We start from the raw sequence: 16,589 nt of genomic DNA, 5'->3' as shown, positions 1-16,589 counted from the left end.
CATGAGAGCGCTGACGAACAAGAGAACGCTGGCGAACAGGAGAGCGCTAGCGATCAGGAAGCGCTGATGAGCAGGAGAGCACCTGTGCGCAAACACTGAGCAGGAGCAGGAGAGAACACAGCAGAAGGGCGCGCAGGGGAACCCTGACACGCAAGGGAATAACCCCCGTGGGAGGCAACCCTTTGCCCCGAAGGGATCGTTGTCCGTCGGGAGACAGATGTCCGTCGGAAGACCGTTGCCTGTCCACCGGGAGACTGATGTCCGTCGGAAGACCGTTGCCTGTCCGCCGGGAGACTGATGTCCGTCGGGAAGACCGTTGCCCGTCGGAAGACGAGGTCAGACTGCTGTCCATCTGCACCAGGGCGGAAGATCAAGAAGAAGGAGTTGTAGGCTGCAAACGGAGATTCAAAAAACGCCTCTTAGCACCCTTATAGGGAGATGAGAGGCCCTTACGACGAGTAGGACGGTGAGTCTTACGGCGAAGGAGGCCAACAGCAACAGCAGAAGAATCCTCCGAAGAGGAGTCTCTATGAGTGTACTCTCTCGCGAACAAAAGAGAAACACTTCGTAGAAGACACTGGTCAGCCAGTGACCTAAAAGGAGCAATCCTCCGAAGAGGGGCTCCTGCATTTGCCCAGCCCCTTGAGCGAAACTGCAGGTGTGACCGCTCAGCACCAAGAGCATAGTCGCACGAAAAAAAAAAAAAAAAGGCAAGAGAAGAACCCCCCAAAAGAGGAAAAACTCAAGCCTGGACAGGAAAAACTTCCCTCGTAAGGAAAGTTACCCACCCAAGGAGGCAAGCCTCCTAAGAGTTCTAAAATGAACTGGAGAGATGTTAATCATCACGGGAGTACTTCCAGTAGAAGGAGGCACGCCCCTGACGAAAATCCAAAGGGGAGGCAGCAACAGCCGAATCCCCAGGCCTCAACAAGACAGCTCACACCGTTGCCATATTACAGAAACAAACTGGATCGGTAACTGTAAAAAAAAAATAAAACAAAAATCATTAGTACACATTCATTCCCTGTAACTATTTATTAGAAATTATATTTTCGGCAGAGCGGAAACTAGCAATATGACAAATTCAAAGATAATTTGTATTTTTCCTAACCATACAAACCTTAGCTATTTACAGAGGGTTTACCTTTTAGCGCAGCTGAAATGACGAGCCAATAGTTTTAACGAGGGTTAATTACCCCCGCGCTAGTTAGCGGGAGGTGGGGAAGGGTAGCTTGCTACCCCTCCCCCCTCCACACACCGGTGACTTGCTTCACTTCACTTAGAGGTAGGACTTGACTTGGGGGTCAGGGATGGCGGGCACATATGTGTAAATAGCTAAGGTTTGTATGGTTAGGAAAAATACAAATTATCTTCGAATTTGTCATTTGTTCCGTAACCGAAATACAAACCACGCTATTTACAGAGGGTGACTTACCCCTTAGGAAGGGTGGAAAGTCCCCAGCCTTACTGACTTCGGCTTGCCCGGGGGCTCGATCCCTTAGTGAGCAGCACTAGAGAGAGGGGGCCCCTGTACCTCAAGTTCCTAGCATCGCTAGGAAATAGTGGCCTACATAAGCAGTGTGAGGAGGAGAGTGTGACTCGTCCTATGAAGTTGACCTTGAGACCTTCAGATAGGAATTCTAGGATAGGACGTTCCCAATACCACCTCGTCAGGGTATGGGAGACGCAACAGTATTAAGCTTGATACTAGGAGCACAAAGAAGCATGGGTTACCTGCAGAGGTCGAGGTCAGCTATGCGAGGACCAGGATGCTGCTTCCCCAAGAGAGGGGAGAATGAAGAAAGAAGTAAGGGTCAGACATACTCTTTCATTCACGCAGACTAAGACCGAGTAACAACGCCCTCAACCTACTGCTACTTGTCCAAAAAGGAGCCTGAGGTTAGACCAGCTGTTGTGCAGCCACCACAGGGCCGATAGAAAACGTATCGAGGCTCCTGTGGGTCACGTCTTGCAGGTAGTGGGCTGTGAAGGTCGTTTGACGCTTCCAGACCCCAGCTTGAAGTACCTGCGTCACAGAGAAGTTTCTCTTGAAGGCCAGGGATGTAGCAATACCCCTGACATCGTGGGCCCGAGGGCGACGTGACGGAGGAGGGTCAGGATTCAGGGCATGGTGGATAACCCTTCGAATCCAAGCTGAGATGGTGTTCCTGGTGACCCTCCTCTTAGTCCTGCCTGTGCTCACAAACAAAGCTCGCACATGAGGACGGACTGCACCCGTTCTCTTCAAGTAGTGCCTCAGACACCTCACTGGACATAGTAGCAGCTGGTCTGGTTCGCTTGTTACAGAACGGAGACTCGCGATCCTGAATGAGTCGAACCGAGGATCCGGCACTACAGGATTCTGAGTCTTGGCAACAAACTCAGGGACGAACCTGAACGTTACCTCCCCCCATCCCCTTGAATGGGCGATGTCGTACGAGAGACCATGAAGTTCACTAACCTGCTTGGCCGAAGCCAAGGCGAGTAGGAAAGCCGTCTTCCAAGACAGGTGGCGATCGGAGGCCTGGCGTAATGGCTCGAACGGAGGTCTCTTAAGAGACCTGAGGACTCAAACCACGTTCCAAGGAGGGGGTCTCACTTCCGACTGGGGGCAGGTAAGCTCATAGCTACGTATGAGTAAAGAGAGTTCTAGCGATGAAGAAATATCCACGCCCTTCAATCTGAAGGCCAAGCTTAAGGCTGAGCGATAGCCTTTCACTGCCGAGACAGAAAGGCGCATTTCTTCCCGCAGATACACGAGGAAGTCCGCTATTGCTGGAATAGTGGCATCGAGTGGAGAGATACCCCTTCCACGACACCAACCACAAAAGACTCTCCACTTTGTTTGGTAGACTCCCTCAGAGGACCTTCGCAGGTGCCGAGACGTTCTCTCCGCAACCTGTTGCGAAAAGCCTCTCTCCGCGAGGAGACGCTGGATAGTCTCCAGGCGTGAAGCCGAAGCGAGGCTACGGCCCTGTGAGGGACGCCGGAGTGGGGTTGTCGTGGAGGAAGCTCCCTCGGGAGTTCCGTCAGGAGCTGCAGAAGGTCCGGAAACCATTCCGCGTGATGCCATAGCGGAGCTACCAGAGTCATCGAACAGTTGACCGATAGTCTGGTCCTGTTGAGCACCCTTCTCATCAGACAGAACGGTGGGAAGGCGTACACGTCGATGTTGTCCCACCGTTGCTGGAAAGCATCTTGCCAGAGTGCCTTGGGGTCCGGAACTGGGGAGCAGTACAGGGGCAGCTTGAAGTTCAAGGCTGTCGCGAACAAGTCCACAGTCGGGGAACCCCACAAAGTCAGGACTTTGTTGGCTATCTGAGGATCCAAAGACCACTCGGTACTCACTATCTGCGAAGCCCTGCTCAGACTGTCGGCGAGCACATTCCTCTTGCCAGGAATGAAGCGAGCTGATAGTGTTATCGAGTGGGTTTCGGTCCACCTCAGTCTCTACTGCAAGATGGGATAGCCGTTGCGAAAAAGTGCCTCCCTGCTTGTTGATATAAGCCACTACCGTGGTGTTGTCGCTCATCACCACCACGGAGTGACCCGCCAGGGACCGTTGGAACTGCTGAAGAGCCAGAAAGACGGCCTTCAATTCTAGCAGGTTGATGTGTAGGCACTTTTCTGATTCTGACCAAAGGCCTGAGGCCCTCTGGTTCAGAACGTGCGCCCCCCACCCTTCTTTTGACGCGTCCGAAAACAGAGTCAATTCCGGGGGGAGGACGAGAAGACTTACTCCCTTCCGCAGGTTCTCGTCGACCAGCCACCACCGCAAGTCCGTCTGTTCCAGAGACCCCATTTGGATCAGAATGTCCGGGGAATCGGATCCTTGATTCCACCGGGACTTGAGCCGCCATTGAAGGGATCTCATCCTGAGGCGGCTGTTTGGAACCAGACGGGCCAGAGAGGATAGGTGACCTAAGAGACGCAACCACGATTGGGCGGGAAGTTCTTTTCGCCTGAGGAAGGGTTCCGCCACCCTCCTCAGTCTTGCTATCCGGTCGTCTGATGGAAAGGCTTTGTGGAGATTGGTGTCTATTAGTATGCCTAGATAAACCAGTCGTTGGGACGGCTGCAGAGAGGACTTCTCGAGGTTTACTACGATCCCCAGATCCTGGCAAAGATCCAGAAGCCTGTCTCGGTGCCGAAGAAGGGTCGACTCCGAGTCTGCTAGGATCAGCCAATCGTCCAGATAACGAAGGAGACGAATGCCGTTCCTGCGCGCCCAAGATGAAATCAGGGTGAACACTCTGGTGAACACCTGAGGAGCTGTGGAGAGACCGAAACACAGCACCTTGAACTGGTAGATCTTGTTGTCTAGGCAAAATCTCAGGTACTTCCTGGAAGACGGATGGATTGGGATCTGGAAGTACGCGTCCTTTAGATCCAGTGTGCACATGAAGTCTTGTGGTCTCACCGCAAGTCTGACCGTGTCTGCTGTCTCCATGCTGAACCGGGTTTGCTTGACAAACCTGTTCAGAGCTGAGAGATCGATGACTGGTCTCCAGCCTCCAGTAGCCTTCTCTACAAGAAAGAGTCGACTGAAGAAGCCTGGGGAGCCGTCCACGACCTCCTGGAGAGCACCCTTCTCGAGCATGGTCTCGACTTCGGCCCGAAGGGCCAGCCCCTTTGCCGATCCCGTGGCATAGGAGCTCAACGACACTGGATTCGCTGTCAGGGGAGGTTGAGATGTTGTGAACGGGACGCGATAGCCTTGGCCGATCACTGAGACCGTCCAAGCATCGGCCCCGTGTTGCTGCCACCTGCGGACGCAACGCTGAAGGCATCCCCCCACAGGTGGACACGCAGGGGGACTGCCACCCCTAGGGCTTGCGGCCGCGGCCGCCACCCCTAGGAGTCTTGCCTCCCCTGGAGGACTTACCGCCCCTCTTGACCTTGGCTGGAAAGGGCTGGGGCTTAGACACCACCTTCTTAGCTGCCGGTGCCTGTTTGGGAGCCTTACGAGGCTGTTGCTGCTGTTGTGGCGGGGCTGGAGGCTTATAGGGCCGAGTTGTAAGGGCCCTATGGAGGAGGGAGTCCGTGCTGGATTTCCTCCACCTCTCAGCCGTTCGCTCCATGTCTTGAGGCTCAAACAGGTTCTCCCCCAGAAGGGAAGCATGTCGGAGCCTACACACATCCACGGCGGGGACCTTCGGATGGAATCTCTCGGACACAGCATCACGACGCTTCAACACCGAGTTGGCCCACAGGGTGGTAACCTGGTGCGCCAAAAACTCGATGGAGCGGGTGCCCAAGAACAAGAAGGTCTCCAGGGCCTTCCTATTGGTCTCCTTGGACAAGTCCTCCGATCGCAATAGGATGCCCAGAGATCCTAGCCAAAAGTCCAGCCACGAAGTGGCCTGCATGGCACACTTAGCGACCTTCTCGTGGCTAAGGATCTCTGCCGCCGAGAACGACACCTGCCGGGCAGAGAGTTTCTCAAGGGGAACTCCCTTCGCCAGCTCCTCCACAGAGTGATGGAGAGGAAGAGCGAGGTTGTGCTCACCTAGGATCTCGAAATACCTCCTCTGCTGAAGACGAGGAGGAGGGATGAGCTTGTTCCCGGCAGTGGAACGACTGGAGGAGGCAAGAAGCGCGAGCTGAGCGTTGGCCCTAGCCCTGGCACTCTTCAGCCCCCGAGACCAGGGCAGAGCCGCACTGGTCTTAGGGGCCTTCCGAACGTCAAACACTTCATCCAAAATCATGTCTTTGCCTTCACAGGGGGGCGATGACTGGATCCATAAGCCCGTTAAGTTGCCTTATCAGGCTTAGTACCTGCCACAAGGCATGTTCGGATTCTTGCTGTTCTCCTCCCTGCGGGCTGGCAGCTAAGTTTCCTGCCCCAGGGATCTCTTCCTGGGGTGACACGTGGACATTCCCCCTGGTAGTCGTGGGTTCCTGACGAATCCTTGCAGAGGATTTAGGGACGGTCTTGGAGTCCTTGGATTCCCTCCTGGGAGGGATACAGGATCCCAACAACGAGGTTCGAGGGGCCCCTTCCTCACGAGACGATTCTCCTGCATGAAGCGAAGTCTCCCCCCCTGGTGCCGAGGGGAAGACTACCGCCCCACTGGACTCACCTGAGGAAGGAAAGGCCTCGTCCACGGGAGAAGGAGAGAGCACTCGTGCAGGAGAAGGGACCTTCGCGACCGACCTCTTGGGAACCAACTTCGCCCTGGGGGAAGTCACCACGAAGTCCACTCCTCTCTTTCTCTTCAGCGTAGGAGAGACAGCCGTTGGTTTGTTACCCTGGTCGGCGAGTGCTAGTTTCATAACCCTCACTAACGCCCGTGCCAGAGGACCAAACCAAGTCTGTTGCTCCAAGGACACAGAGTCCGAAATCCTCGCTGGCGAGTAGGTGATCACTGGCGCGTAGGTGATCGCTGGCGAGCCGGAGATCGCTGGCGAGCAGAAGGTCGACGCGTGTCATGTGAAAGGACAGGTGGCGCGGCGAGGGCAGGTGGCACTGCGCGTTCACGAGCAGGAACTGGAAGATCGCTGGCGCGTTGGCGAACATGTGCTTTTGACACACGCGCAGCACGATGTTGCGTAGCCACAGGATCAGGCAGATGGTGAGCAGGGAGCTCAGCAGGAACTGTAGGATGGTCAGAGACCGCAGGGCGATGGTCCTCAAATGAGCGCTGACGCTCAGAAGAGAGCTGACGAGCAGGAGAGCGCTGGCGAGGAGGGCGAACATCAGGAGAGAGCCGACGAGCAGGTGAGCGTCGGCAAGCAGGAGAGTCTTGACGAGCAGGAGATCGCCGACGAGCAGGAGAGCGCTGACGATCAGGAGAGCGCTGGCGAGCAGGAGAGCGCCTGTGCGCTAGCACTGCTCGTGGAAGGGAAGGATCCCTTAGCCCCGAAGGGACCGTTGCCCGTCGGGTGACGAGTTCTCCAGAAGGCGAAGATCTGGCAGGAGATGGTGAACGGTCTGCAGAGAGGTTCAAGGAAGACGGAGCTGTAGGTTGAGGCTGACGAGGAGAGTCCCCCTCGGAGGATGAAGACCCAAAAAGGCGCCTCTTAGCACCCCTGTAAGGGGAAGGGAGGCACTTGCGGCGTAGCGGACGGTGAGCCTTACGGTGGAGGCGGCCTCGGGGGAGATCGTCGGGACCATCGGTCCTCCGAAGGGGAGTCTCCGTCAAAGCACTTCCCTCAGAAGGAAGCTGAGCAGCAGCAGAGACCGAAGGACTCACTTCCCCCTTCGAAGGATGTACGGAAGGGGGAGGAGTGCCTTTAGCACCATCATCCGCAACAGCACCTGCGGCGGATTGCCCAGCCACGTCGGAGGCCTCTGTCACCACGACGTCGACAATAGAAAGAGGGTCTACCTCTGCTACCGCCGGCGACTGCTTAACAGCGGCCCCCAACGAGACAAGGTCAATAAAAGCGACCCTGAAGGGCAAGCCCTTAAGCCCCAGGGACGACCAAATCTGTAAAAGATCATCATCGGTTAAGGCATTATCAATAACCTCCCCCGGAGGAGGAGGGGGAACCGCCTCGCTATGGGAGGCGACGCCCTCTCCCCCCACCCAAGGTCGGGAAACCGAACTAGGGCCTGCGCTACCACTCGGCCGACTCTCCTTAGGAGGCGGACGAGGGGGAGCTTCGGAGGAGGTTTGGGCGGCGAATGAAGAGTCCCGAGAACCTTCCTCCTTCAAGGCTAACCCCGAAGGAGAACGGTCTCTCTTGGACTTCTTCTTACGCCGACGGCCAAACCTCTCCCACTGGGAGCCAGACCACTCCCTGCACTCACGGCACATGTTCTCCTGGTCACACCGTCGGCCCCGACATTGAGGGTAAAGGGTGTGCGAATCCGTAGTTACGTCCGACATGAAAGTCCCACAAGGACGACCGGCAACTCCAGGGCATGTACGCATTGTAAAGTAATAATAATGAAGGTCAACTTCCAACCAACACACACGCTGAAAAGAAAAAGCAGAAAATTAAAGGCTGTCACGAGGACGATGAGCAGACACATCTGATCACCGCCGAGCCAAAAGTGAAGTGAAGCAAGTCACCGGTGTGTGGAGGGGGGAGGGGTAGCAAGCTACCCTTCCCCACCCCCCGCTAACTAGCGCGGGGGTAATTAACCCTCGTTAAAACTATTGGCTCGTCATTTCAGCTGCGCTAAAAGGTAAACCCTCTGTAAATAGCGTGGTTTGTATTTCGGTTACGGAACAAAAGACTTTTAGCGAGGTATTAACTATCCTACCGCTACTTAGCTGGGGGTTGTGGCTGGGGTAGCTGGGCACCCTACTCACACACCTGTGTTGTCTAGTTACTTTATATTGCAGGCAGGACTTACTGGTTGACAGGTGATGGTGGGCCAATTTGTATAAATAGCCATAGGTTTGTATAGTTAGGCAAAATGGTTTATATTTGTGTCGGGACAATAAATGAATTAGTGGCTTAGATTACTTATACCGTACAAACTTCATCATATTATCTTCTAAAGTATATGATGTCTATATTTAAAAACTGTACATTATGCACTTACGTTTGTTTTCAGTATCCTCGCCAATATCTAAAAACATCAATTCTTTGTCTTCTTTCTCTTCCAAAGGACCCCTGTAAAGAGAAAAACACAATATGATACCTACACAAAATTTCAATAAAAATTCCTATCATCAATTCATATTATTACTAAATCTTGGGCCAAATTATTGGATTACAAGCAGTTCCCAAACTTAAACATCGCTAAATTATGACTGGTAGATGCAAAACAACTAATCTAAAAAAAGAAAATTTGTATTTTTCCTAGTTTTACAAACTCAAGTGCTTTCATGTCTTCAGCAGAGCTGGAATGGTCATTGTAATTGTTAATGAGGTAGTTAATACCTACTCTCCTGTCAGAGACTTCACTTTTGATCTTCAGGTCTGGTCTGAAAGGAGTGGTAGAGGTGGGAAGTTTAACTTTAAGGTATGTTCCTACTTGTATACACAGCTCTCGTCCTCTAAAATAGGGAGACCCACTTATTGGTGATTAGAAAGTCCCTCCTGAACTTAACTGTTTTGGTTCTTCTTCTTCCCTGGAATATGCCAATCTCCCTGGTCCTTTACAAGAGCAAGGTAGATGACTCCAACAACCTTCTATAAGTCCATTGTACAAATGAATAGGCTGATAGGGCCTGACTCTTATTGGTTATGTACCTAGTACCTGATTGATGAAGAAATCAAATACCTGATGCATGATTGCTATTATTATTAATTGCTCAGCTACAACCCTAGTTGGAAAAGCAAGATGCCATAAGCCCAGAGGCTGTAACAGGGAAATCAGCCCAATGAGGATAGGAATCAAGGAAAAATAAAATATTTCGAGAACAGTAACATTAAAATAAATATTTCCTATATAAACTATAAAAACTTTAACAAAACAAGAGGAAGAGAAATAAGATAGAATAGTTTGCATGAGTGTACCCTCAAGCAAGAGAACTCTAACCCAACACAGTGGAAGACCATGGTACAGAGGCTATGGCACTACCCAAGACTAGAGAACAATGGTTTGATTTTGGACTGTCCTCCCAGAAGAGCTGCTTACCATAGCTAAAATGTTATTTTTATTAGTAAAATAAATTTTTGAATATACTTACCCGATAATCATGTAGCTGTCAACTCCGTTGCCCGACAGAATTCTATGGAGGGATACGCCAGCTATCACAATACTAGAAGGGGGTGTACTTACCAGCGCCACCTGTGGCCAGGTACTATAGTACTTCTTGTTGACACCTCCTCAATTTTTCCTCGGTCCACTGGTTCTCTCTGGGGAGGAAGGGAGGGTCGATTAAATCATGATTATCGGGTAAGTATATTCAAAAATTTATTTTACTAATAAAAATAACATTTTTCAATATTAAACTTACCCGATAATCATGTAGCTGATTCACACCCAGGGGGGTGGGTGAAAAACCAGTGTACAAGACTAAAGGATAGCTAAGTATCCCGTATTTCATATAATCAGTTATCCACAATAACAATGAAATAATAAGTACCTGGTAAGGAAGTCGACTTGAACCGTTACTCTGCCTTTAATAAGATCGTCTTCCTTACTGAGCGCAGCGTTCCTCTTGGGAGGCTGAATCAACTCAAAGGTGCTAAAGTATACAGGGCTGCAACCCATACTAAAGGACCTCATCACAACCTTTAACCTCGGCGCTTCTCAAGAAAGAATTGACCACCCGCCAAATCAACAAGGATGTGGAAGGCTTCTTAGCCGACCGTACAACCCATAAAAAGTATTCAAGAGAAAGGTTAAAAGGTTATGGGATTATGGGAATGTAGTGGCTGAGCCCTCGCCTACTACTGCATTCGTTGCTACGAATGGTCCCAGGGTGTAGCAGTACTCGTAAAGAGACTGGACATCTTTGAGATAGAATGATGCGAACACTGACTTGCTTCTCCAATAGGTTGCATCCATAACACTCTGCAGAGAATGGCTCTGTTTGAAGGCCACTGAAGTAGCCACAGCTCCCACTTCATGTGTCCTTACCTTCAGCAAAGCAAGGTCTTCTTCCTTCAGATGAGAATGTGTTTCTCTAATCAGAAGCCTGAATAGTAAGAAACTGAGTTCTTAGAACTTGGAAAAGAAGGTTTCTTGATAGCACACTATAAGGCTTCTGATTGTCCTTGTAAAGGTTAAGACCTTTTTAGATAGTACCTAAGAGCTCTAACTGGGCAAAGTACTCTCTTCAGATCATTCCCCACCAAGTTGGACAGGCTTGGGATCTCGAACGACTTAGGCCAAGGACGTGAAGGAAGCTCGTTTAGCAAAAACCGAGCTGCAAGGAACATGTAGCCGTTTCAGATGTGAAAACAATGATCCTGCTGAAGGCGTGGATCTCACTTACTCTTTTAGCTGTTGTCAAGCACACGAGGAAAAGAGTTTTTAATGTGAGGTCCTAAAAAGAGGCTGATTGGAGAGGTTCAAATCTTGATGACATAAGGAACCTTAGGACCACGTCTAGATTCCAGCCTGGAGTGGACAACCGACGTTCCTTTGAGGTCTCAAAAGACTTAGGGAGGTCCTGTAGATCTTTGTTGGTGGAAAGATCCAAGCCTCTGTGGCGGAAAACCGCTGCCAACATACTTCTGTAACCCTTGATCGTAGGAGCTGAAAGGGATCTTACTTTCCTTAGATATAACAGGAAGTCAGCAATCTGGGTTACAGTGGTACTGGTTGAGGAAACTGCATTGGTCTTGTACCAGCTACGGAAGACTTCCCCTTGAGACTGATAGATTCTGAGAGTGGATGTTCTCCTTGCTTTGGCAATCGCTCTGGCTGCCTCCTTCGAAAAGCCCCTAGCTCTTGAGAGTCTTTCGAAAGTCTGAAGGCAGTCAGACGAAGAGCGTGGAGGATTGGGTGTACCTTCTTTACGTGAGGTAGACTTAGAAGGTTCACTCCTAGGGGAAGAGTCCTGGGAATGTCGACCAGCCATTGCAGTACCTCTAAGAACCATTCTCTCGCGGGCCAGAGCGGAGCCAACCAACGTCAGCCGTGTCCCTTTGTGAGAGGAGAACTTCTGAAGTACCCTGTTGACAATCTTGAACGGCGGGAATGCATACAGGTCGAGATGGAACCAATCCAACAGAAAAGCATCCACGTGAACTGCTGCTGGGTCTGGAATCGGAGAACAATACAACAGGAGTCTCTAGGTTATCGAGGTAGTGAACAGATCTATGGTTGGCTGACCTCACAGGGCCCAAAGTCTGCTGCAAACATTCTTGAGAAGGGTCCACTCTGTGGGGATGACCTGACCCTTCCGTCTGAGGTGATCTGCCATGACATTCATACCGCCCTGAATGAACCTCGTTACCAGTTAGCTTTCGATCTTTAGACCAGATGAGTAGGTCCCTTGCGATCTAGAACAACTTCCACGAAAGAGTCCCTCCCTGCTTGAAGATGCAAGCCAGGGCTGTGGTGTTGTCAGAGTCCACCTCCACCACTTTGTTAAGCTGGAGGGACTTGAAGTTTATCAAGGCCAGAATAACCGCCAACAACTCCTTGCAATTGATGTGAAGTGTCCTTTGCTCCTGATTCCATGTTCCCGAGCATTCTTGTCCGTCCAAAGTCGCACCCCAGCCCGTGTCTGATGCGTCCGAGAGGAGACGGCGGTCGTGTTTCTGAACAGCCAAAGGTAGACTTCCTTGAGAAGAAAGCTGTTCTTACACCACGCGAGAGAAGACCTCCTCTCTTCGGAAACAGGAACTGAGACCGTCTCTAGCGTCATGTCCTTTATCCAGTGAGCAGCTAGATGATACTGAAGGGGGGGGAGGTGGAGTCTCCCTAACACGATGAACAGGGCCAGCGATGAAAGTGTCCCTGTTAGACTCATCCACTACCTGACTGAGCATCGGTTCCTTCTCAGCATGCTCTGGATGCATTCTAGGGCTTGGAAGATCCTTGGGGCCGACGGAAAAGTCCGAAAAGCTCGACTCTGAAGATCCATACCCAAGGAGACAATGGTCTGGGATGGGACGAGCTGAGACTCCTCAAAATTGACCAGGAGGCCCAGTTCCTTGGTCAGATCCATAGTCCATTTGAAAATCTCCAGACAGCGACGACTTGTGGGAGCTCTTAAAAGCCAGTCGTCTGACGGAGCCGGACACAAGATCATGGTACTGCTGCACAGTCTGTGAACTGTCAATCATGGGTAAGCGAGGAAGTACAGTGACAACCCGAATCTGTCTAGACTGTCTGGGTCGTACAGACAAACTCCTTATCGGGTTGCTGAGGTTGCCGCACTGCGTCACAACAAGTCACTTCTGTTGGTTGTTGAACGTCTTCCCCGTGACACATTGACTCCGTAAACAAAAAATCCTCTAACAAGGACTAAGCTTGGACTGCATGTCTTGCAACACAGCTCAAGGTCTATGGGAGCAGGTGTGGTAACAGACGGGATTAGAGACTGAAGTGGAACCATTACCTTCCCTGGAAGCATGTTATGCTTAAATAAAAGTCCATAGGAGGCTATGCAGCTAAAGGCTCCCTCCAAATGACAGAGTCCTCAAGGGAATATCAGAAGGAGGGAGAAAAGAACTTTCTCATCTACAGGGACCATATCCTAGAAAAGCTAAGTTCTCTCAGTGAGGGTTCACTGGTGCAAAAGCAGCAGACTAGAAGGCAACGTTATGAAACTGCTTGACAGTCTAGTGAGTTGGCAACAACCAAAGATGTGTGACTGAGAAGCATGCGGTAAGGTATGCAGAGCATGTTGTATGCAGAGTATGCTGTATGCAGAGCATGCTGTATGTAGAGCATGTTGTATGCAGAGCATGCTGAATGCAGAGCATGCTGTATGCAGAGCATGTTGTATGCAGAGCATGCTGAATGCAGAGCATGCTGTATGCAGAGCATGTTGTATGCAGAGCATGCTGTATGCAGAGCATGCTGTATGTAGAGCATGTTGTATGCAGAGCATGCTGAATGCAGAGCATGCTGTATGCAGAGCATGTAGTATGCAGAGCATGCTGTAAGCAGAGCATGTAAGGTAAGCAGAGCGTGTGCATGGCGTTTAACATTTCTCAGAAATTCCATGACCAGTGCTAGAGTGCTTTATGCATGCTTGCATGGGGTTTTAATATCAACATAATATATACCTTACATTCATAACTCATGATTCATATTTTTGCCATATTTTGCGAGATTGTTAAAAATATATTGCCAGGAATACAAATATATTTTTATAAGTAATACAAATAACCTCCATTATCATAAGGTTTGAAAATGGAGGTAAGGTATGCTGAACAGCAGAGTCAGAACGAGCTGGAACAACAATAGTTGTGGTTTCCTCTTCAAGACTCTGTTGAGGGAACACCTGAGGCTCAGTCTGCAAAGGCTGATCAAAGGAAGTAGCAGAAGGTAGGCGCATGGGTGGAGGAGGCTGACTCCTGGCATGAGTGGCTGAACTCAAGGGTTGCGCTTGCTGAGTGGTTGGCGGATGCGCAGGGCAAGTTCCTGAGGAACGAGTTGAGGTTCCTGCGGTGTGAGCTGAGAGCGAAAAGGTAGTGGCTGCGCAGAACGCAGTAAAAATCTCGCAAGTTGAGGCTCCTGAGGCGCAAGGCTAAGGTGTTGAGGTGCTTGCCTTGAGGAGGGTTGAGCTCGCTGCAGCGAGAGCTGAGGAGACTGACTCATGGACGGGAGAGGTTGTTGTACCTCAACCGAGTGTTGCATCACTGGTGGAGCAGCAAGTGGAGGCGGAGGAAGAGAGGTATAATCCTCCTGATCCCATTGTAAAGGTTGACTTAAGGAAGGCGGAGGCTGAACACCACTGGGAACAGCAAACTCAGAACGTGGCTCAACATCGTACGCCTGGCAGGTGGTACTGCGATCAGGCGGAGCGAGCGCAGGCGGAGCGAGCGCAGGCGGAGGGAGTGTAGGCGGAGGCGGAGGCGCAACACTCTCAGCCCGACACTCACGCATCAAGTCCGAAAGCTGTGCTTGCATGGACTGTAGTAGAGTCCACTTGGGGTCGGCAGAAACTACAGTAGGCTGAGGTAAAGCCTTAACAGTCGAGCTCTGTTGTGGCAGAACCTTACTCCTCTTAGGCGGAGTGCATTCAACTGATGATTGAGGAGAGTCAGAGCTAACCCAATGACTGCATCCGGGTTGTTGAACTCTAACTTCGTACGTCTGGCATAGGTCTGGACTTTACGTTTAAGAGGTCTTGAGACCTGAGACCAGCGTTTTCTCCCCTAAATTTCTTCTGCAGACGAGCAAAATAAGGGCTCAATCGTCTGCGGGTGGGAGTGACGGTCTCGGTAAGACACGCCCACAACCACCGAGGATACTTCTGTGCGCCGATCAAGGCCTGCTGAACCCTTCTGCCCTTCGACATTGCTTCTCCCCTGGGCTTGGGAGCTTGCAAGAGGTCCCGGACTGGGAGGACGACTGGCGCGCACAGAAGTACCCTCACGCACAACACTGACACACTTTGCGCTAATCACTTATCACTTTGATTTTCTGTTTGCACTTATTTCACTGAACTCGAAACTTTAAGTGGTTTGTACCTGAAACACGCAATTCTATCCTTTCTCAAAAGTTAGTAATTGCGAAAACAGAATTACAATGTAACAGAAAAATCTAATGAAAGATAAATAATTCAGTGGCTGGAAAGAGACTAAACACTAGATCACTCTAGAAACGTTTACCTTCTTCCCCTAAAGAGACTAGGGAGAAGAGCAAAAACGATAACAACGTTACTCGCTTGAATGAAACGTTTATCCTCCTCTTTCTCCCTCCGTCTCTATCTCTCTCTCTCTCCCTGAGAGAAGAGCCCAATCATATATATCGTTAAAACATATTATTGTTAAAGGAAAAAAACTGAAATATTTCCCAAAATGAAAAGTTCCTTTATTAGGATTAAAACCATTAAGTTAAGAAAGAATGAACAAAACGCTAGACACGGTTACTCTTACTGCAACGCGAAACCGTGAAAATTCTTTCTCTATCGTAACGATAGAGCGCAAGTTGAACGTTCTGAACGTCAACAACTGCAGAGACAAAACAAAACGTTAGTTCAACTTTGAAAACAGTACGAGACTATCAAAGAAATTCTTTCAAAGACATTAAAATAGCATAATATGTTAACAGGTAAAACCAAAATGACGGGCTCAATGTTAATTAACTTCGGTACCAAGAAAAGACCGCCTACTATTAGGAAGGTCGAATATAAACAAATATAAAAATTAATTTTAATAAGTTTATAATAAAAGGAAGTTAATCGAAGAGGCCTATAAGAGGCGGAGAGATATAAAATAAATCTATAACTTTTGTTAAGCAAAATTAAGAAAGAGAGTCTATACTCTCTTAGACACCAACACTTCCGTCTAAGGGAAGGGTCGGCCATTTAAAGGTGAAAGAGAGTTCATACTCTCTTCGTCACCATAATTAATCAAATTAATTCCAAAAGCTAACTAAGCTAATATAGAAGTTTCCAGTAAAGCGACAGCCGAAATCAAAGAGAAATACTTCACCAAAGTCGTGAAAATACTCCAAGAACATAAGCGTATCCCAGAACGTCTTGCCGGAAGCACGACAGAGGAAAAATTGAGGAGGTGTCAACAAGAAGTACTATAGTACCTGGCCACAGGTGGCGCTGGTAAGTACACCCCCTTCTAGTATTGTGATAGCTGGCGTATCCCTCCATAGAATTCTGTCGGGCAACGGAGTTGACAGCTACATGATTATCGGGTAAGTTTAATATTGAAAAGAGTCTTTTCTAACCTTACCAGGAAGAAAGTGGCCACTGAACAATTACAATGCAGTAGTTAACCCATTGAGAGAAGAACTGTTTGGTAAACTCAGTGTTGTCAGGTGTATGAGGACAGAGGAGAATCTGTAAAGAATAGGGCAGACTATTCGGTGTATGTGTAGGCAAAGGGAAATTGAACCGTAACCAGAGAGAAGAATTCATTGTAGTACTGTCTGGCCAATCAAAGGATCCCGTAACTCTATAGCAGTAGTATCTCAACAGGTGGCTGGTACCCTGAAGACCTAATGGGTAGGTATTCCTTCAACCATCCTCCCCCCCATAAAGGGAGGAGGGGATCAACTATATTCTTTACAAATCCAATCTAATAAGATTGCTACT

The 16,589-nt window shown here is 49.8% G+C and overlaps 1 protein-coding gene across 1 annotated transcript in view; it reads right to left on the bottom strand.

The window, feature by feature from the left end:
- The window catches only part of LOC137648793 (ribosome biogenesis protein NOP53), an 82,893-nt gene that overhangs the window by 57,911 nt on the left and 8,393 nt on the right, over positions 1-16,589 (bottom strand). The window contains exon 2 of the mRNA XM_068381938.1: positions 8,501-8,571. Within this exon, the coding sequence (XP_068238039.1) occupies positions 8,501-8,571 (71 nt within the window). The remainder of the gene's footprint in view (positions 1-8,500; positions 8,572-16,589) is intronic.

Source organism: Palaemon carinicauda, chromosome 10, assembly GCF_036898095.1.
Source record: "Palaemon carinicauda isolate YSFRI2023 chromosome 10, ASM3689809v2, whole genome shotgun sequence".
Taxonomy (NCBI): domain Eukaryota; kingdom Metazoa; phylum Arthropoda; class Malacostraca; order Decapoda; family Palaemonidae; genus Palaemon; species Palaemon carinicauda.
This window is presented reverse-complemented; position numbering and strand designations above follow the sequence as displayed.